The sequence below is a fragment of the Strix aluco genome, chromosome 5, assembly GCF_031877795.1.
Source record: "Strix aluco isolate bStrAlu1 chromosome 5, bStrAlu1.hap1, whole genome shotgun sequence".
Taxonomy (NCBI): Eukaryota; Metazoa; Chordata; class Aves; order Strigiformes; family Strigidae; genus Strix; species Strix aluco.
Genome location: NC_133935.1, coordinates 2,321,186 through 2,343,962, shown reverse-complemented (window position 1 = coordinate 2,343,962; position 22,777 = coordinate 2,321,186). Strand labels below are relative to the sequence as shown.

At 44.9% G+C, this 22,777-nt stretch overlaps 1 protein-coding gene across 4 annotated transcripts in view; it reads left to right on the top strand.

Moving 5' to 3' along the window:
• Window positions 1-209: 209 nt before the first annotated feature.
• Window positions 210-22,777, top strand: part of KIAA0930 (KIAA0930 ortholog) — an 84,997-nt gene continuing 62,429 nt past the window's right edge. For all 4 annotated transcript variants that reach the window (XM_074825616.1, XM_074825615.1, XM_074825618.1 and 1 more), the window contains exon 1: window positions 210-636. In XM_074825616.1, coding sequence (XP_074681717.1) covers window positions 492-636 — 145 coding nt within the window. In that variant the 5' untranslated portion in view covers window positions 210-491. The remainder of the gene's footprint in view (window positions 637-22,777) is intronic.

Genomic DNA, 22,777 nt, shown 5'->3' with positions numbered 1-22,777 from the left:
TCTCCAGCAGGTTCGCGTCGCAAAAGGCCCGCGTGAATGTTTTAGGCTTAGATCCATTGATTTGGGCGGGAAAACCCTGGTGAGGGACAACGGCGCTCGCGCCGCGGGGGCGGGGCCGCCGGCGCGGGGCCTCGCCCACGGCCCGCCCTGAGGGTGGGTCGTGGGCGGGGCCACGCGCCGGCGGCCCCGCCCCCGCGGCCGCTGTAGCAGGAAGCGGCGGAGCGCGGCCGGGCAGCGCCTCTGGGAACGATCGCGGCGTCCCGGGTGGGCGGCCGGTCGGTCCCGGTGAAACTTTGGTGAGGGGGAAGCGGGGAAAGATCGTGCCGCCGGCAGCGTTTCTCGTCGTTTGGCCACTGGGCGGCCCCCCGGCTCCGCCCGCCGCCGCTGCCGGGAGAGCCTGTGCGGGCGGCGGGGGCGGCGGCAGCAGCAGCGCCCGGTGCCGCGGCCGCCTCCGCGGGGCGGCCTGACATGAGATCATCGCCGGCGGCAGCATGGCCTCTGCCAGGAGCGGCGGCCGCGCCGGGCCGAGGGACGAGGAGGCCAACGGCGACCTGGACCGCTCCCTGCAGCAGATGCTGCGGGCGATAGCGGAGGAGCGGAGCCGCGCCGGCCTCCGCCAGGAGATCAGCGGCCTCGGTGAGTCGGCGCCCGGGGCCTCCCCGGCGGGGTTGTTGTGGGGGGGAGTGGGAGCGGAGTTCCCCGCCGGAAACGGGAGGACACCCCCCCCCCCCCCGTACCCCCCTAACTCCTCTCCCCGGGTCAGTCCGCGGGTTCGCCGTGGGCGGGCGGGCGGCGGTGGCCTGGAAACCTGTTGTGTGCTGCCGGGCTGTGCTGCTGTCACCGGGGATGGGCCCTTTTCCCTTCCCAAGTCCCCGAGAACCGGAGGGAGCAGCTGTCTGCTCCATTGTCTGAAATGCCCTTGGAGAGAAATGGTTAGAAGGCACCACACGCAGCGGCCGATTTATTTTTTTAAAGTATAAACTACGCATCGTGTATTTTGGAATACAAGCAGAACGAATTTTTTGTTACTTCTGCCAGCGCGTGCAATCGTATGGCTCTCAAATGATCTCTGTACATTTTTTTCCTCCTCTGACTCAGACACCTCCCTTCTCTGAGTAAATGACTTGCCGTGGTCTAGTAAGCACGTAACGTCGTGGCTCTTGGTGGTCAGTTAATTTTTTTAAATTGTGGTGGTTTTCTTTAGCGTTCTGGTTATCTCGTTTATTTACATCACGATCGATGAAAAATTTACATGGCACATCTTTATGTGGCTTTTGGCAAAGCATATGCGTTGCAAAATGAAAGTTTGAAGTTGCAATTCAGTTGGCTTTAGGCAGCAGAGTGGTAGACAGCTCCCTTAACCCAAATTCTTTGCATCAGGAAACTCTTCCGGCTGGGCTTATGAATAGAAACCATTCATTTTTATGTGCAACACCAGAGATTGTAGACAGAAGTTTTTGATGTGAGGAACGGTTTCTACCTTATTCAAAACTTTTGTCTATCCTATGCAGGACCTGTGCTCTAAGGGGGCGAATGCTCAGAAGTCCTTGCAGGATCAGAGCTTTAAATTATGAATGCTGATGAGTAATACTTCTCTTTGTTTCTTCCATGGGGCCTTTATTAACAGCTTCTCCTTGCTCACCTCATTTCAAAGCTCCCAAAAAGTCTCCATTTCTGAGTCTTCCTTAAAAACTCAGAACGAGTTTTCATTTGAGTTTTCCTGGCATTGTGATGTGGATTGGCATGGGAAATCTCTCTGGGTTCTCTGTGTGACCTTCATGCATCACTTTGTCTGCCAGCACTTACTGTGGTCTCCCTGGAGAGGAATGGGCTCTTCCTTCTTTATTTTTGCCTTGCACATAACAAAAGTGTGTGCAAACCAAGAGAAATGATAAATCTTTCTTGTTTCTTTATGCTTTTTTTCTCATGGAATTGGATCTCCAGGCTTTACTGTAGTGTAAAAACGTTACAGGGCCAAATAAATTGTTATGGCAAAGAAACTGTAAAGAAAAGAGGAAAAAAAACCCCAAAATCTAAATGCCTGTGAGATCGCATTCATTGAAAAGCTGTTGTCAGCTCATGTTTGGCCGTATCATGCTTGAATGAAAATAAAGACTTGCAGGAATAGAAATATTACCATCGCTTGCTTTTACTGAAACTGGAAAAGGGAGTAACTGGTGGCTGGTAAGAATGGAGAAATGCTTCCTCTCCGCTTGTGTTTGAGCACGCATCCACAGTAGCTCTTCATGAGAAGTCCTGCTGTGTAACTTTGGGATAATCGCACGAGGAATGGGACGGTGTTGCACCTCTCTTCTACCAGATGAGGACTTGAAAGGAAACTGCTTAGCTCATCGCGCTGAGGGGCTGATCCTGGCTGTGGAGATTTGCCTGGGTATGTCTGTACTTGTGTGGAAATAGGTTATACGTCACCACTGGAGTGCCTCGGATGTTCAGTTTTTATATCCAGGGAACCGAGCTGAACTTTTAGCTGCAAACGCTGCAGTTTGCCAAACTGTTATGCCTTTCCTAGTACAATGTCCTGCAGGTGGAGAAGTGTAGATCTCCCTGCCCTGGGCAGCTGCGTGTGGGATGGACTGGCGATTTTAATGCAGGGAGGATCTGTTCTGTGGTGGCTGTTTCTGAGCACAGCTGTGGAATATCAGCTCCCTCTGGCACTCCCCTTGCTAATCCCCAAGCGCTGCAGTCACAGAGCAGGACCCCTCTCAGGATTAGAGGTTGCAGACCCAGAGTGCTGTAGGGACATTTAAATTGTCACAGCATTTGACCAGCTTTTTTAAATCTATACATATTATTACTGGGGAGGAACATATCAGGAAGCTTCCTTAAGGTCTAGGAGACAGGGAGTCTCTCTGTGCCATAAATCTCCATTTTTGTATATTGAAGAATTTTCTAAGATCATCATTTCATTGTGTGCTGCATGTTACCTGATGTATGACATGGTCACTTCCTGTGAATGAGCGCTCTTTTTCCTTATTCTGTGATTTATTAATAGGGAAGTAAATAGTTTACATACTTCTCTTAAGAAAAGCATTAAGCTTTGGGAGTGGTGCTCAGTAGAAATTGTAGATGAACAAATGGTTATCAGGTGGCTTAAATAGATGCATGCCTGAACTGCACTAGCAAATGCTGTTGCAGGACATGCAGCATAGTCAGAATAGCCTGGGCTATTCCGGAATACGCTGGGCACTAGCAGTACAGCAGATGGAAAGGCTTTTCCTTGAGTTCAGTACCCATGGAAGCAGTCACAATCCTGTAGGGATTTAGGTTTTGTCAGAGCTTTTGCCTGCTCCTTGTGCCTGGGTGCTGTTACTCAAAGCAGTCCCAGTGATCCCACCTGTGGCATGTCACCTGCTGGGCTGCAGGACTAGCATACCCTCAGCTGGTTTTTATGAGTGGTGTTTCTTTTTTTAATGACCAAATCTTTTTCAGCTGTGTTAGCAGGTGAAACCTGTGGTGACTTTTTCTGAGTTTTCTTGAAATCAGCTGGCAAAGACTTTGTGTTGAATTCTGGGTTTTCCCCAAGTGCTGTTAACCCCTCAACAATGAAATGGGACTCACTGGGTTGTAATTTGGGTGGCCCCTCTCCTTTTCTGTATATCTTTTAAGTGAGCACCTACTCTCCAGCCGAAGGAGGAAATTACTATTTTTGCTGATACTGCATTTTGGTGAGAGGAATTGCTTTATTTATTTGTCCAAAAATGTAAATCCCCTTGTGTGGGATTTTCCATATCGTTCTGTTTGTGTGATGTAGAAAATATAGCAAATCTGACATTGTGTTTCAAAATAATGACTCATGCCATGACTCCTTACCAAGCTGCTTGGGGGAAGGATGATGCCTCTCCGAGAAGAAGGATGTTAGTGTCATCCAGTTGTGCAGGCTATTACACGAGTGTCGTGTGCCAAGCTCACTCCAAAATGCCGTTTGTTAGAACATTTCTCTGGCAAAATCGTTCTCCTGGGGGAATGCCGGACTTGCTGTATGTCTCCTTAGCCAGGCTGTGCGTAAGGCTCTGAAGTTGCCTTTTTGGTCAAATCCTTGAATTCTGGGTGGAGGGTATTTTTGATTGTGCCTGAAACTACTGTGTAATGTTGTCAGATGCTTCATTTCCCTGTGTCGTCCAGTGACAAATTGCCCTGCCTAATGAAGCTTGGGTGGAGGTGTGACTTTATGCACACTGGAACTTATAATGAGTAAGAAAAAACAAATAGGTAGATGTGAATAATGTCTTGAAGCGTGGCTGATGGGTAATGGAGATGGGTAGCCAGGCAAAAGGTGGAGAAGCCTTAGGGATCCTGAGGAGCAGGCGGCTGCCCCGTGGGCTGCAGGAAATAGGGAGTAAAGCAGCAGTTGAAAACTGGTGCCACTGGGCACTGAAGGTCTGTAATGGTGGTCACAGGAGCCGGTGGAGAGGCCAGACCCTGCTGAAGGCCGATAGTCTTACCAGTACTGAAGTGGTTCTTCTGCTTGCTTTCTAGAGGAGGTGTCCTTGTATTTACTAACTGCTGATGAGGGGGGCAGAGGAGGGTGTACGTGGCACGGGGACAGCAGAAGGAAGAACGTTCATCCTGAGCTGGAGGATTGCTTGGACTTGTTTGCACAGCAGTGCACCTCAGGGCTCGTCATGTGAGTAAAGACAGCGCGATGATTCATGTGCCAAATTGTCTTGATGAATAAATCCTGGAGATAAATAGGTCTCTAGCCTTCCTGTGAGAAGGAAAGGTGAGGTGACGTATGGTAAGTGCTTGTGTGCTTGTGTTGTGAAAATATGATGGAAACGTAAAGACCCAAGCGGGAAAACGTGGGTAGAAGGATGAAGAACGCTGGAAAAAATTTTTGGAAAGCAGAGGAGGTTAAAATGAAAAATTAAAAAGAATGAATGAATTGGATTTGAAAGTGCTAGATTCAGCCCTTCGCTCTATCGTAGTATAATAACTTTTAATTAAATTATAATATTCAAGAAGGCTGTATTTGCTTCTGAAACTTTGAAGAAAGTGTAGCCACTGAGTAGGTGGAAGTGTCTGTGGAGAATTTGCTGCAGTAGAGAACTGGTTTGACAGGAGTAGCTTTCTCGGAGAAACAAAACATACTCTTCATTCATGGCCCTTCCTGGAGTTAGTTCAGTGAGTTGTCCAGTCAAAGGTGAGAAACTACAAAAGCTGGGAAGCTTTGTTTTCTTTTGATCTGTGAATAACAAGGAGGCATGGAAATGACATCTGTCCTAACAAAAACTTGAGGGACATATACAACCAAATTTGCTAACTGCGGGTAATGCCCCTGTAATGAGTTAGTTTAATATACAAATATGTTTACTTTCTTTTCATCAAAACATTTAGAAGGATTTAATTTGAGTTTAAGATACAGTTTTTATTACTTGTACCATAATATTTGTACAAGTTCTTTTGTCCTATTTATAAAACGTTTTGCAGTGAATGAATATGAAATATTCAATAAAAAAATGAATAGTCAAATACTGAAGAGGAAAAAAGATACTAAAGTAACTTATAAATAGTAAAATAAAAAAATGTTTATAGAGTAGCTTCCTAATCAGTATAAAAAAACCAAAAAACCAACAACATTCCAGCCAGAGAGTATTTCATCTGTATTTTTTTTCCAGGAAAAGTTCTAGAAAGTGCAAATGCAAAGCAAGATCAAAACAGATTATTTAAATCAGAGTTAAAGTAGGTACTTTGAAGTCAAAGTGATTTGACCAGCTCACCCTGGTATCGACCCTTAGATTTGTGTTGGAGAAAAATAAGCAAATAGCAAAGAAATTCCAGTGCAAAAAATGGGTATAAGGTGATTTATTTATTTTTTTTTAGAGGTAGAAGGGGAAGCTGATTTTAAAGGTGCACTTTTTTTTTTATTTTTTTGCCTGGCATAAAAAACTGTCTGGGAGAAATTTCTGGAATCAAGTGTGCATGTAGATCTTTTGATGCAGAGCTGAGTGTGTGGATAGGAGAAACCACAGCTGGAGCTAATTCTGAGAACCAGTGAGTTTGGCCGCGGGATGGGGATGTGTTTCTGCTGGTCCAGCAGCCCTGGGAGTGGGATGGGTGGGGTGAGGGACGAGCTCGCCAGGTCCTGCGAGGGATCTGTCTTGCTTTCTATCCCAGCAAGGCTGGGAGCGGGGCTGCCCGTGCTGGAGGACCAGAGGGTGGGAGAGAGGAGCTCGTGGGGCTGGGCTGGGCCTCAGCAGGTAGGACTTGTGCGAGGAGTACAGCTCCGATGGAGGGTAATTTTGGGTGGTTATATCGAGGCTGGAACAGGTAATTTGAAAACCAGGGTGCAGCACCAATTTGTAAGGTAATGTCTTGTGCTGTACGACACTAGATAGAACAAAACAGTTGAAGGTGGCTGCTGGGAAACTTCCTTTCTGGCAGGGCTGTGCTGGGTGACATGCTTTTTGGTGATGAGATTTCTTTCTGTTCGTGTCACAGAGCAGAAGAAAAGGCTGTGGTTGTGCTCTGGTGGTGGGGACTGAGAGAATCTCCCACTGGGACTGGGAGACCTTGTGATGTTGGGATAGGATTGTGTAGGACTACAGACAGGCAAATAACGATCTTTAATATTAAGGCTGAAGAGAAAATAACTGGTGTCAGAAGGAGTATTGAGATCTTGTGCCCTAGGATTCCATCCTGCTACTTCTGCAGTCAAGCATGGAATATTTAGGAATATCCGTATAGGATCAATGTGGAAAATGGCAGTCTGGGGTAAACTCTAGGGCTGCAGCCCTCCAGGGTAAATACCTTTTTTTTTTTTTTTTTTTTTTATGGTGCTTCATTTAAAATTCCATTTTCATTGTTTATTAGAACCGTGTTCATGCTGTTGTCACTAACGGCCTGTCAGGCTTTCCATTACACACCAGTGTTTCAGGGGATTTGTAATTTGGCTGTGAAGGTTAGCTTCTGTCAGAAGCTTGACAGACATTATCCCTGATCCATAATGTAACGTGGTCTCTTTTTTGTTACAGCTTTTACATATTTTTTGAGCAGTTGGGTTATCAGTTTATTCTTTCTTTTGAATGGAGATGAAGCTTTATGGGATTTTCATATCCGGCTCAAGAGTATACATGTTCAAATTCTAGGAGTCAGACTGGAGATGCTGAAGTAAGGAGGCAAGATTTTTTTTTTTTTTTGAAAAACAACAAACCCCCCCCCCAGATCCCACCCCAACAGAAAAAAAACCCCTTCAGAACATTGTTGCCTCAAGTAAGCAGTTTAGTTTTTAAAACGAGTGTCCTGGTTTTGGCTGGGATAGAGCTAATTTTTCTTCTTAGTAGCTAGAATAGTGCTGTTAATTTTTGGATGCTAGCAGTAGTTGGTGGATGCCCTGTTTTTTGAAAATTAGTCCCTCAGGGCTGAATTACGAATCTGTATGCCTGACAATGGGAGTAGTCAGAGTATTTTAGAACAGCCATCTCTTATGTATGTAATACATAGTTTTAGTTGATACCTTAACTGTTTGGGTTTGGTTTAGCAGTATGTTCTCTAAATCTTTAATAGGGTACTAGTTACAAATCCTTTCTGAAGTCTGAGTTCTGTTTTGAACTTTAAGATGGATGGGAAGTCTGGTTTAGGGATTAAAAAATACAGCTTACCTTTACAGTTCAGGATGGATCTTTGAGGATTTAACAGTATGTCTGGTTGGATTCTTTCCAATGAAATGGAAAATTGAATTTCCTGAAGGATGAAGCATGTTGGTCTCCCCTCTCATCATCTGTGCTCAGGATGCTGATCAATAGAAAAAGCTCAGAGGACGCAAACTTTTCAATGGTTGAAATACACTGTCTCATGTTCTGGCTGCATTTTAGGAAAACCAAAACCCTGCTATTAAATAGTTAGTAATGATTGTTACATCTCTTTACCCTTGTAAACAGGCTAAGTAGGATCAGGGGAGCAGCTCACTGACATTGAAAGTATTGCTATGAGGTGAATGGTAAGGTGTAAGGAGAGAGTCTGTACAAAATCAATTCATGGTCTCAGGAGCCCACTGAATAGTGAAGCCACTTTCTTCCAGTCAGTATTCAAAAGAATGTGAAACAAGCTGCTTTTGGTCTGTTTGCAGCCCCTTGGGCTAAACAGGGTGAATGTCAGAGAATCAAGGTTGCTCTTTTTTTGTGTGTGTGATCTCAAAGAATGTATTGATTACTTTTCTTGATGCGTGAGATAAAATACAGTCAGGATACAGAAACGCCAGACAGAGCATCGTACTGCTCTTGAAGAGGCATTGTGGTAACCTGGGTACACTTCAACAGCAGTTCTGTTGACTGAAGTTAATCGGATGCAGCAACAGTCCTGAGTAATTTTTTTCCCTGAATTCTCACTGTTTAAGGCATGCAAGGTTTTATAGGGTTTTCTGCAATCGCATTTTAGAAGCAAGGCTTTATAACTGAAGTTCCTGTCATTTTGGTTTGCCTGGTCTCAAGTACTGTAGTACTGGCTCTGTGCTAGTACTGTGCAGAAGTTGAGCCCTGAAAACAATAATATTCTTTACCTTCCTTCTCTGGGGGTTCCTCAAACATGTTTCATTAGGGGTCTCAAAGTTAAATCCCTGTGAGGTGAATGTATTGTTTTGCAGGCAGACAGCATGTTGTGACATGAAGAGCGATTCCTTTTGGGGCCCTGTCCTTCCTGCTGCCACAGAATGAGGAAGCGGCTAGTGGTGCTGGTATTTAGGCTGTATCTGGTGTTTCAAAATATTCTTTGCAGAATTTTCTTCCTTACAGCTGGATCTGTCAGAAAGTATAGCACATGGCAGGTGGGCAGCAGTCCACATTAGGACCAATTTCAAAGCATTCCAGGGTGTTTGCCGGCACAGCGGTGTGCTCGGCGTTCAGAAGTGCATTTGAGGCCACCTCATCTGTCACACTGTGCCTGGTTTCCCCCATGGGAAATTGCATTGTTGGACTTTGTCTCTCCCCTTTAGTCAGGATGTGCTCAGTGGCTCTGCCTGAGGTTGCCCCTGGTTTTGATGGTAGTGTTGGGGTGATGAAAATTTTTACGACTCAGTAGGCTGGCTTACTAGCTTGTATTAGAAATAGTGTGACCAGCAGAAGCAGGGAGGTGATAGTCCCCCTGTGCTCTGCACTGGTGAGGCCACACCTGGAGTGTTGTGTCCAGTTTTGGGCACCTCAATACGAGAGAGATCTCGAGGTGCTGGAGCGAGTGCAGAGGAGGGCAACGAAGCTGGTGAAGGGTCTGGAGAATAAATCCTGTGAGGAGAGATTGAAGGAGCTGGGACTGTTTAGTGTGAGGAGGAGAAGGCTGAGGGGAGACCTCATCACTCTCTACAGCTCCCTGAAAGGACATTGTAGAGAGGTTGGTGCTGGTCTCTTCTCACAGGTGATTAGTGACAGAACAAGAGGGAACGGCTTTAAACTGCAACAGGGGAGGTTCAGACTGGACATTAGGGAAAAATGTTTCCCAGAAAGAGTGGTCAGAGAGTGGAATAGGCTGCCCAGGGAGGGGGTGGAGTCACCATCCCTGGGTGTGTTTAAGGGTCGTTTGGATGTGGTGTAGGGGAGAACTTTGTAGAGTCGGGCTGATGGTTGGACTCGATGATCCCAAGGGTCTTTTCCAACTTGAATGATTCTGTGTACTAGTGACCTAGCTGTTCATAAGCTCCCGCACAGAGGAGAGAGGCTCTGTATCGGTCGTTGCCAGAGGCTGCCTCCACACCTGGATTCTCAGTTTCAGGAAATTTGCATTAGGCATTGGTACCGCTTTATCAGCCATTGGGGCTGCAGCGTGTTGGGTCTTTTGGAGGAAGATTAGCAGCACTTGGCCTTTGAGCACTTGGGTGGTGTTTCCCTTGATCAAATAGATGTGGAAGATGTATTACTTCCAATTATATTACTTCCAGAAACAGATAGTTTTAGCTCCAATCTCTGTTTGCATGTCTAACTACCAAGCTTGGATAAAAAGAAGTGAGTTGGAAGTTCTTGGTCCTGTCTCAGAGGGCTCCATGTGATCAGCAGGAACGTGAGAAATGGATTAAAATGCCAGTGAAGCTTGATCTGTCTCTGCATTATGAGGCATTTGATTTAATTGCCTGGAGATGCTGAAACATCATCAAGGCGAGGGAAGGGTTTTGAAATGGATTTATAGTGTTCTGCTAAAAGCTGTGAAAGATTTCACCAGAAATTTATTCCTATGGTTTTTCAGAGAAAGAATACAGGAGTTCTCAAATATCTAGTAACATTAAATTTTCAATAAGAACTATGTTCACTTTCCTGCTTTAAAGGACCTTCAGAGGTGGATTTTAAATTTCCATAGAACTCAGTGCTCCATAAAAATGGAGGTGTTTAGTGTGATTTAAGTAATCAGTCTTGAGGTGATGAATTTATTGCCTCATAAGGATCACGTCTACTTAGTTATTGCCTGAGCTCACCTTTTCAGAAACAAAGCAGCAAGTGCATCGCTTGGCGTTAAAGCTCTGTGTAAACCCAGTGACTTCCTAAATAATCATGATATAGCTTTTTATATACTTAATGCTTAGGAATGCTTAACTATTTTTTTTGTTTGTTTTAACGAGAAGTTTAATTCTGCCTAAACAATGAAGATCTGAATGGATGACCCATGTTTTTCATAACAAGGGTGACTAAATTCTAGTCAAAGCATCATGTGAATTGTTAGTAGGCCATATTTTATGTGAGTAAAGCAGAACTAATTTCATCCTCTTTGATCTTTGATATTACAACCATAGGTTACACTATGCTGTGCTCTTTGGTCCGACTTGTCAGGTTCGTACTGGATTGTGTTTCATAAGCAGCTTTTTCTCCTTTCAGTTAAAAAAGGAACAAAGATGTAAAGGTGTGCATGAGGTACTTTGGGGATGCAGGCACTTTAAAAATGTTCCAGGATCAGAGTAATGATTGTGAAATTTTTCACTTTCTTCTGTTCAACAACTGTCAGGCTAACTCATTTGGGTTTTTATATATATAGATACACACACACGTATACATATTTAATTCAATCTTATGAGAAGATAAAAGTACTTTTTTTATGGAAGAGTGATGCCTTCGGTACTTGTTCCAGGTTTGAGCCTAGCTGCTCCTAGAAGCCAGTGGGAAAAAAGTGGTTGTGAGCCTAACATGAAAAAGTAAAAAAGCAGGCAAAGTGTGAGATCCCAAGTACGCTGTTTGCCGCTTTTAAAATGTTGCTGGTTTGCATTTACTTCTAAATTAACGTTTCTAGGTATCTCCAATATGAAGAGATTAAAAGTTTGGACCTGCTTGGAATCCTGTCTCAAAGCTCACTCCGACGGTTTGCTCTGAGGCTTTATGGTTTGGTTTTTGTAGCTAGTACTAACGACGTAGGGTTGCACTGAGCAGGCTGCTGTCCCCTTTCTGGATGCTGTGCTATCCTCTGCACGAGAGGCAGACCGCTCCTTGCTGGAGCGTACCCAGGAGCACCACCTTCAGCTGGTGATATTTTACTGTCGTGAAACTTTTTTCAAGTGTTGCCAGGGGATAGAAGACTGTCATCCATCTGATGGTTGCTTGAGACTTGGAGTCCTTAGTCAACCTGAGGTTTTATCGTTCAATGTTCCTTTTACTGCATGTTTCTGGCACTACAGAAGGAGGGGGAGGAATGAGTCACTTTAAACTGGAGCACAGTGGAAGTCTATAACCCTGCACACATGCACTGAAGAGGGATATACCAGCCATTAATGCTGAACTTGAGATCTGGATTTACTGTCTGCTCTTCTGTGGATTTCTTTTGTGATTTTGAGCAAGTTGCTGGCGCTCTTTGCAACTGTGTTCCCCAGCTGGTATTGGGAAACAATAAGCTGTTACCTCAGAGGGAAAACTCTCCTGTGGTTGACAACTCTACTGATATCTTAGGGACAAAGGGTGAGTGGGAGCTGAGAGCTCCCTCTAAGCCACATCCCCGAGGAGTGGGCTGTCGTAGCCAGGGAAAGCGTGGGCCCCTCCGGCGGGGACTGGCCTCTTCAGTCCTCACTGGTTTGGCAGGAAGCTTGAGCAAATGAGCATAGCAAGGAAAACGGAAGACTGACAGTTCATCTGTTGCAGTGTTAAGTGATTTAATGGCTTTGTTCCCTGTCTGAACAAAAACGATGCCTGTAAATAATATAAATGTGTTTATTAACAAAAGCTGTAAACAGAGTTGTGTGGGTTTTGGGTCAAAACTTGAATTCTGAGGTCCTTTCCAACCTGAATTATTCTGTGTACCTGCCAGAGATGAAGAGAACTCCAGGTTCAAATTTTTCAATCTGTTTTGTTCTGAATGGGGCAAAAGGGGGAAAATCAAACATAGACATGTCCTTCTTTTTCACTTTCCTGGCAAGAAACTTTTAAGAGGAATCACAAGTGTTTCTTCTTCAGCAAACTGCTGTGAAAAATGCAGCAATTAAAGGTAATGCTTACCTTGTACTGTTTGTCACTGTCTCTTAAACCTGAGGTTGAGGGCATTTTCTAACATTTTCAGAAAATGAAGGTACAGAGGGGAAATTGGAGTTTCTGTGACTGTATCTGAAACCTTTATGTGTCTCTTCAAATATAAGATCTGTGCTTCAGTGCTTTGATGATTGAATGGAAGAATATTAAGATTTATATTCTTTACTTCAAAACTCTAGTGGCAACATCAAAAGGTAGTAAACTATGCAATCAAAATTACAGGGGAGGGTGTTCGTAAGCCCAGTGGTGAGGAAAAGCAGAAAAAGACGTTGCTGCCTTGTGCTTTTGCTGAGGAATTTTCTAAATGAGATCTTTCTTTCTCAACTCACGTGTTCCTACTTAAGACCTTGTAACTGTCATGAGGAAGAGGTAGTGATTTCTCAACAGATAAAGGCTCTGACTTTCTGGTCTTATAAACCGTATTTTGTAACAATTTTTCAGTCTGGAGAGAGTGACTGGTTGAAGGGGATGTGGTGCGTGGGGGAGAGACCCAGGGAGGGAGGGCGGGCAGGAGAAACAGAGCTGCAGTGTCAAACCATAGTCATGTTGCAGGTTGGAAGCAAAAAGCTAGGAAGTCTCTTAAATATTTAGTCCTATCATATTCCCTAGGCCACTTCGCTGTAGTACACCCGTGTGCAAACCTTCCAGATCTGTAGGGATTCAGAGCTGTGCAAGTCTCTTCTGTGAGGGAGAAATTGAAGTCTTGATGTTGGTTACAATGGGAAGGGATGGCATGTTTTCAGCAGCGAACGTGTTCATGGTAGGCTAAACCTCCTCTGTCTTAAGGAGTAGGGTGCTGCTGGCTTAGGGCAGTTGTTTTGGGTTCTTTCTGACTGAAGTTAGTACATCATGGATGTTACTAAAATTCCTCCTTTTTTTTTCTTTTTCTCCTTTCTCTCTTTTAACCAATTCTCCAGAGAGCCACTTTTTCTTGTTTTCAATTGTTCTGTTGCAGACTAAATTAAAATCTTGTGCTTTACTTTGGGCTGTCAAGGAATGATACCTTTCCTCACACGTACAAGATGCCTGCAGCCCAAAAGGCTGCTGTGCTGTCCGGGGGATTGATGGGCTCCATATCTGTGGTTCTGCAAGCTGCGTGCAGCGCCTACAGCCTGGCCTTGGACTGCTTTCCTGCCCCTTGGATGGTTTCACGGTGAAGGGATAAGCTGTTAGAGGAAACATTTTTCTTCCTTGTATGAATGTGATTTGTTTAAAGAGAGGGGCCTGCTTTTGCAGTAAGAGGTTTCACTGAGATGTGAGTGGGCAGACACTCTTCATTTTTATTTTTAGCTAAACATCTATATTTGTGATCTTAGAAGCCTGTGTTAATAATGGCAATGCTAAAGGGAGTGCTGCCTAATTAACTGAAGGATCTGGGCACTGGCAAAGCCATTCAATTTCTTGGACACAACCTTGCTTTTAGCCTGAAGATTTTTAGAAAGCAACCCAAAGCGGGACTTTTAAAGGGTGTTGTGTTGAGTTTATGTGGTGGGGTTTTTGGTAGCAGGGGAGGGGGCTACAGGGGTGGCTCCTGTGAGAAGCTTCTCAAAGCTCCCTGGGCTCCAAGTTGGACCCACCTCTGGCCAAGGCTGAGCCAGTTAGTGGTGGTGGTTGTGCCTCTGTGATAAGATGTTTAAGAAGGGGAACCTGGGGAGGAGGAGTTGTGAGGGAGACACCTCTGCAAACACCGAGGTCAGTGGAAGAAAGGAGGAGGAATGGGGGGAGATGTGGCGGGGCAGGGACCCCCCTCAGCCCGTAGGGAGAGGGCAGCTGTGCCCTGCGCCCATGGAGGGCATCAGGGGAGCAGATGTCACCTGCAGCCCGGGGAGGGCCCCACACTGGAGCAGGGGGATGTGCCTGGAGAAGGCCGGGAGGACTCTGAGGGCAGCCCGTGCTGGGGCAGTCTGTGCCTGAAGGGCTGCAGCCCGTGGCAGGGACCCACGCTGGAGCAGTTCATGAAGAGCTGCAGCCCAGGAAACATCAGAGAAGTTCATGGAGGACTGTCTGCTGTGGGAGGGACCCACGCTGGGTCAGGAGAGGAGTGTGAGGAGTCCTCCCCCTGAGGAGGAAGGAGCAGCAGAGACAATGGGTGATGAACTGGCCACAACCCCCATCCCCTGCCCCACTGTGCCACTGTTGGGAGGAGGTAGAGAAATTGGGAGCAAAGCTGAGCCTAGGAAGAAGGGAGGGGTGCGGGGAAGGTGTTTTTTAGGACGTGGCTGTATTTCTCACTGTCCTACTCTGATTGGTAAATTAGTGGTGGTGGTAAAATTAAATGGATGTTCTTTTCTTCGTAAATAGAGTCTCTCTTTTGCCTGTGACCATAATGGCTGAGTCATCCCTCCCTGTCCTTGTCTCGATCCCTGAGTCTTTTGTGGTATTTTTCTTCCCCATCCCACCAGGGGCAGGGGCAGTGAGCCAGCATTTGTGGGGTGCTCAGTTGCCCTCTGGGCTTAAACCATGACAGACATGGTTTTTTTAAGAGGTACCTCCTTCAGTAGATCAGTTGTCTTACATATGTGTGTCAAGTTGGACACCCAGTTGAGAGATGCAGTGTCAAACAGTTTTGGGTTTTTTTTTTTTTAAAATCTTGGCTGCAAGATGGGTGAAAGTGTTGGTTGTCGGCTTCTAAAAGTGAGTGGGTTTGTGGTTTAGAAGGTAAGTGAGAATTACGGCTTCCAGGGCTAAGTTGCTGTGTGCTCGCTCGGAAAGCTGCTGCCAATGTTTCTACTTAGAACAAAGAAACTGAATTTGGAAAATACCGATGTGTGATAGTAGGCATGTGTAGGAAAGAGCTCTGCTTCCCTGCAAACTGCTGTTGTAATAATTACTCCTTCCTTCTGCCTTGACAGCATGATGCTAACTAGCAGCCTGCCGCAAAGATGCAATGCTAGGGGAGGCACATACATGAAAACATCAGTAACAACCCCAGTTTAGGTAGTTTTGTAATGCTGGAGTTCTTTGAAAATGCGATTTGCTGGTTTTACCTGATCTATCACAATAGTGTCTCGGATAGTGCTTTAACAGTGCTATTTATTGTGTGAAAACAGAGACGTTGGGTGTCATAAATTTACAGGACTAGCAGTCTTTGATTGGAGTGATTGCTCTGGCAGAGAACAAAAATAGCATGTATATATAGCATTGAAAATGCACGTTTGTCCTGTTACAGACAGGTTTCTGCACCCTGACATGCTTCATAAGTGATCTTCCTGTATTGGATTTAGGTCTTGGAAAGTTTGGGACTGTTGCTGGGTGGTCCTGGAAGCGGCTGTAGGGAATGTGTAACCATTTGTCCCTCTTCACGAGGTTTGAGGTGATTGCATCCAGTGGAATCAAGGTTGCCTCCATTAAGGGAGGATGGCTACACCTCCACTGAATTCCCACAGTTATGTCAGTTAGGAAACACAGAAGCTTTCTGCGTTAGGCATAACTAGGTGATTCCGCTGGTGTTATCCTAGTGAATAAATTAAACCTGTGGAAGTGATGTTTCAGGCCCTCATGAGTGAGGTTTGGGTGCAGCTTCTGGGGAACTGAACTCCTGCACGCTATGAGAGGCTGAAGTACAGCAAAGCAGCTGATGACTGTTGGATGAAAATGAGTTTATTATCTCTGCGCCCTACAGTTCAATAGCAGATAACTGTATCCTGTCAATTGAGTTGACCCCTGCTATGATCAGATATTTAAAATAAACTGCCTGTAAGATGCTGTCTGGATTTGGTATTTCATACTGACATATGATATTTAATTATTTCTCTCTAAATTTAACATCTAGGATTGCTCTGTCTCAGAAAATATTTCTCAAATTATTTATGGTTCAGTTTGAATTCCACTTCTTAAAAGTGGATATCTGTAGCGAGTGCACAGTAGTTCATGCTTTTAAATCCTGTGGGCTTTGATTCAGTGTTAGGTGTTAATAAAATGATGATTTCCACAGCGTATGTAGTAATAGAGGGAAGACTGACAGGAAGAGGTGTGAACTTTAAGAATACATTTTAAGAATACATTTTACAGTTGTATTTCTAGAGGAGGTTGTGTTTGTGTTCTCAGCCGTGGTGATATTCTGCAATTTTCTGCAGTGGGAGAAGAACGAGTGCAAATGGGAATGGAGAATTGAAACAAACATGGATAAGAACGGTCTCCCCCACCTTCCCCTTCTGAGTAGTACAGAAACCACCCCAAGGAAAATAAAGGAGAAAACCACAGTGCCCAGGGTCCAAGCACTGAGGCTTCTTGATGCTTTTGTATGAGCCAGCAGTTGTTTTCCTTCGATATTCCCATTGCTTGCATGAAATGAAGTAACAAATAAGCAAGAATTTAATATTTTTTTTTCAGGATGGGAGGAATCAAAAGGGTGTCCAAATTTGAGGAAGCTCTAAAACCCCAGCCAAACTTTGTGGCTAGTGTTCAAACCCAGGCGTGTTCAGTTTATACTTTGTCACTTTTAGTGATCTTTCAAAATACTGCACAAAGATTCGTATGTCCATTGCATTTTGGCAGCCAGTATCAAATGTATTACAGCACTGCAGTGTATGATATTATGTGGCTGTCATGTAAAAACAAGCATGCACCTTAATGTTTGTGTTGCTAAGTACAGGTATTCATATGTTTAGAACAGATTTTAGTATGAATTGCAGGATCAGCTGAGTTGTTCTCTTCACATGACTTCCACAAAAACGTTTTGGGGATTTGAACTTAAATAATACATGAACTCGTGCTCGACCTCTGCAAAGGTCATTCTGTGTTCCTCGTGTTCCTCTCAGTGGGGAAAAAACAAAGTGAAAACAAGTATGATAAAGGTGATCAAAGTGGCAGGTGGTATGTGAAGTTTAAAAAGCAGAAATCAAAATGTTCCAGAAACTGAAGTTTTCTGAGGTGACCAGAAGTACTTTAGGAAGCAGTTGAGGACATAGATAAGATGTGTTATTGGTATCTAGAATGGTGAGGTGAGTACTGGGCAGAAAATCTTAGTTTGGTAAGAAAAGAGGAAGAAAAAACCCAGAACTACAAGAGGATGCTTACCAAGTCTAGTATTTGAACCACAGCGCCCTTCCTCTCACAAGGTAACAGCTCTTCATGGGAGTTGTTTTGCTGGTTTTTAGCTGTTTTCTGTATAAGGAGGTGCTCAATTTGACCTAGAAAAAGCAATTCAGTCTTTGAAAGACCTTCTCTTTGTGTTGTGTATTGTTCTCCTTTCATTGTACATTACAGATGTGCCTAAAGCCACACTCAGGATAACTTCTGTGAATCACTTCTCTTTTGGGTGAAATCCAATAAAACAGAAAATAGTGGAAAAGAATGATTTGAATTCAGAAACAGCTGTACAAGATCTTAAGAGCAAGGAGGCAACTGAGAAACACCTTGTGTTGGTTGATTGCTCTTCAGTTCCAAGGGTGTTGCTCAGGTGGGTGGGATTGTTTCCCTTGCTGATGCAGAGGGCTGTTATGAATTTAATCTCGGAAAATTAAAACACACTAAATATTGAGCTTTCCTTTTTGTTAGGGCTCTTTTTCTCTGTTACATGTTGTTGATAAAGAGGTGTTCAAACCAGCGAGCCCTGGGCTGAATTTCCTTAGTACAAAGCTGTGCAATTTCATACTATGATTGTATTTTAAGTGTTGCCTATGAGGGCTCTATTATACCCTCTTCTAGGCCTGCTAATGTGTCCTCTGGTACAAGAGCACATTTGCAATCTTGATCATCGTTCCTGGCTGTGCATGAGGGTAGATTCTTACTTCTAGTCGTGCTGGTGCTCTGCAATGAGAAGATTTGAAGATCAGGCTAGAAGAGGAGATAGTTTTGTGGAAAGGCATGTGTGTGCCCAAAAACTGGTTGCGTTAGAAACTCTGCCACTGGATTTAGCTGATTTACAAACATTGTGTTTGCAGAACAAGTTGGTATTACCTGGTTTTGGAGCTGTAATACTTCCGTAATAGTTCCTCTGTTCACTGCAGTCAAAAGAGGAAGTCAGGTGTTAAAAGTTATGAGGGAAGGTGTAGAAATCAGTGTTTTGCCCCAGAATGGTTCCATGGCACATGCTCATTTTTAATACTGTAGACTTGAAAAGGTTCAGAGAAGGGCAGCAGAGGTGCTGTGGGAATGGCTTCCACACAGGGGATGTTTAACTGGTAGGCTAGGACTTCTCAACCTGGAAAAAAGATGCTTCAGGTCTGGTGTGTGATGGAGACTTGTGAAGTGGGTGCCATGAATACAGTGTATGGGCAGTTGTTGCTTGCTATATCCTCCTGTGAAGAAAGCTGTTGCATAAAACTGGAAATTGGCATGAAAAAACCCCAACCAAAACCTCACACAATGTATGGTAAAAGCTGTGGGGTTCATGGTCACAGACAGCTATGGGTTGTAAAAGCTTCCATGGGTCCCAGGAGAGCATGAACATGTGAGCAGAACAGAGAGCCAGTGGGAGCAGCCACTTATGCAGGTCTCTGGCACGGAAGGAAGGTCACTGACCTGCGAGTCACTGGGGACTCTGAGGGTGCCGAGGAGAAGGGTGATGTCCTCCTGCCTTCATCATCTCTCCTCCCTGCCCATCTACGATGCCTACTGTTTGAGACAGGAAACTGGGATAGACAAACTTTGGTCTTGACTCACAGTTCTTATGTGCTGGTTGAGTATTCCTTGCAACTGAAAGGAAAATATTGTCCAAGGGATTTCCTTGTCAGGAATGCCCTGTAATAGCATTTCACTAGGTAACGGCTTAATACAGAGAGAATCAGAAATATGTCTTCATTAATATCATACTTTTCAATTCTTAGTTGTCTGAATTTAGCTTCTTTGTGCTATTTCTATGCTGTTCTTGTAATAACTCCATGGAGTTACTGGATATATAACTTTGATCATTAAACCCAATGTAAGAAATTGTGCTGCGGAGTAATACTCCAGTGTTAATCCCAAGCAGCTAATAAGAGATGAGAGAAATAAGCTCTTGTGTGTCACTGTTTAATTAGCCAAGGCAGATCAAGGTACTGCCATGGAGCTGGTTTAGGAAGAGGTTAAACTGCAATTTAGTGGTGTCTTGTCAGCACACCCAAAGCGGTAGTTCTAGACAATTGATGTTGATAACTGGTGTCTAAATAGATAGTTGTTATCTTTCCTCTGTTTCCATTGCTGCTCTTAGGCTCATCTATGCTTATGCTACTTTGGAGTCATAATCTACAACACTGAGAGCATTGTTGACAAAGGATAGCTTAAAGCATGTTTTCTTTAACTACAAATTAAATATTGGAGGATTTTTGTTAATGAACTGATCTGTCTCTGTGACAGGTTGAAAATATTGCCTCATCCTGACAGATGGAATAGAGTCAAGCAGGGCTGCTAAGGGACTTAAACCAAAAGAGTTGGTGACAGGGGGAGACAACCCTCTTCTGGTGGTTTTTGACTTGATCTTTCTTCTGGAATGCTAACTTTTCCACTAAAATCTTGGATTCATGTAAAGGGCAGCATCCTGCAATCAATCCCTCCATTAATGTCATTAATGTGTTCGAGGTTTGTTTGAAGTTCATGGATTTTTAAATTTTTTTTTTAATTGGTCAACTTTGCAAAAGTTGAATCTTTAGTAATATTATGTAGGCAATCCTGAAAGTGAGGATATCTAAGTTTTCAAGCCTCTTGTGCAAACCAGGATCATTTGGGAATGCTTCTTTTTGAACTTAGTGTCTGTGTGAAAGAGCTCCTCCAGAGCAGTCAGGTGCTCTGGTTATAGCTGTCTGACTCTGCTCCCCATGGTGTTACCTGCTTCTGATTAGAATCTTTTCTCTTAGGATTTAGGTGTGCAGAAGTGTTGTGCCTTTCCCCCCCTCACTTTGATACTGATGAGTTACTTAAATTTTGGGACCCTAAAATAAATGTTGAAAAAGACCCTTCGACTGTGGAGTTGTTAAGCCCTGCTCTCTGCTGTGCCCTCTACTTCATGTTCCCTCCCTGGGGAGGCTTGCGAGGCCAGAACCTCTTTTGGCTTCTTTTTTGAGCTAGAGCCACCTTTTCTGCTTTGTTTTAATCCCAAAGTACTGTATTTTCTTGTTGGAAACCTGCTGAGACCTTCCTTCTCCCAAAGAGAGTGCTGTGAATGGTAGAATTGGTCCTCGTGTCTGAGGATTTTCTCTGCCCTTCTCTTCTTCCCTTTCCAAAAGTCTTTGAGTCTAGTAGTAACTTTTGGGCTGAATTAAGTTCTTAAATGCACTGGACATGCATGAACTGTTTGTATCTTTGACTAGAAGTGCTCTCACTGTGTTCCTGTGCACTCAATGTAATCTAGAAAGACTGCATGGGATTATATTAATGAATCTAGAAGCTGTGGTCTGGTGTAATTTCTGTCCGGATGCACAGAAAGGAGGCAGCTTCTGTGAGGAGGAGGAGGAGAAGAGGTTAAAACAGTGGGAGCTGCAGGAAGAGGCAGGTAGAGAGATTGTAGGATTTACAAATGGTTGTAAGATATCAAGACCAACTTCTTTAACTTTCGTAAAAACGTTATTTAAACATGAAAGGCAAAGTAACTCAAAAAACAGCACCTAACATATGAAATGAATGTAGGAATTACTTTTCTAGTGATAAAACGTTTAAATGGAATAATTACGACAACCTCTAAAAAACTTTGCTCTAGAAGTCAGGAGAACAGCTAGTTACACCTGGTAATAGTAACGTATAATTAGGTGCCTGGACTATATTTAAGCACTTTGTGCTACCTTTTTTTCTATCCTTTGTGCAAAGTATTTCTTTTGCAAAAGTCTGCAAAGAGGAGGTGGTCAGTGCTTTCTCTGTATTTGGTACATCATAACTGATGTTAATACTGTTAATAAATTAGAAATAACTGACAGATCCACAAGCTAAATGTCTCCTTTCCGCTACCGCGGTGACGAGTCAGATGAAAGCGGCTTTGCGGAGGAACCACGCTCCGATCTCGTGGCACTGGTTGTGTCTGCTCTCCTCTTCCTGCCTGCCAGTGGCTAATTAGGAGGTGGAAAGAAAGGCCCAAAATGTGTTACAGAACTACTATAATTACATTTATTAGGAAATCTGTGTACATGTGTTAGATTAGCACCAGCTATCCTTGTCTTTAATTATTTTATTTTGGTAATTCAGTTCTGCAGCCAAGCTTCCTGTTTAATCAAGGCAGATTTACACAAAACCCTGGTGTAATGCTTGAGTATGGGAAGGCAACTGGGGCAAGGGTTTTGGTGTTCCTCTTCCTTGCCTGTAGCTGTTTCGGAGGGGGCTGGGGACAAGCAGGTTGTGTGGTGGTTGAGCTATCGGGGTCAAGGCTTTGGCAGTTCCCCTGCGGAAGAGTTTCTTGTTGTGCTTGGGTAGCCAGGCTGGTTGTCGTGATCCCATGGGGTTGGGTTTTTCCCAAGACTTACAGCAAGAGCCATAAATGTCTCTAAAATGGACTAAGGGGTGTGATAGAGGATGGCAGCGTAGGGAAATCTGCGTGATAACACTGTGTGACATCTTCCGGAAGGGAAGGGAATGCTGCTTTACCAAACCTCTCATCAGGTTTGTTTTATCCCTCCTGTGAGACGTTCCCACGGTCAGTGGCACTGAGGCCGAGGCGGGGATCGCTCGTGTGGGACGCAGAGGAGAAGGGATGGCACCCGCCAGGTCCTTCCCTTGTCTCTTGACTGGTGAGGAAGGACTGGCTTTTGGGCAATTTGGGCTTGTGGGTACTTTGTTTTTCTAGGTGGATTCTGTGGTTTGCAAAGGTGAGTTCAAGCTTCATCCTTGCCCTGCACCAGAGCCCTTGAGCAGAGTTTCTTTGTTGTGCTTCTGGGTAGATGTTGTCCATGGGCCTTCCCTGCCCTGGCCAGGCGTGGTCAGAACTGGCCCAGAGGTTCAGGTCACAGGGGGAGATGGGTACTCCTGGGAGCCTGGCCAGGGGCCGGGGAAGCAGAGGGCTCTGCAGGGAGAGGCCATGGGGAAGGGGCTGGCTGGTGACCTCCGGCTCCCATGCCCAGAGCCCGAGGCCATTCCGGTGGCCGATGTCACCATGCTCATTTGCATGTGGAAGCCCATCAGCTGCAGCATTTCCCAGGAGCCTTTGCTCCCGGGCACACCATTGGCCGGGCCAGTGTCCCTGGGCGACAGTTGCCTGGGCTCCTGGGGTGACTCTGGAGGTGGGAGGAGGCGAGCGAAGTGGCTCTGCGGTCCCACACTCCTGGAGCTGGAGGAGCACTTCCACGTGTCTTGGGCCACCACCGGCACAGCGGCTCGTCTGCGAGTGGCCTCGGTAGCCATGCTGCGGAGGGAAGGGCAGCGGAACGGCCGCCCCAAGCAAGTCCGGTTCCAGCTCCCCACCAGGGACTGGCGGGAGGAGCGTGAGTGGGAGAGGA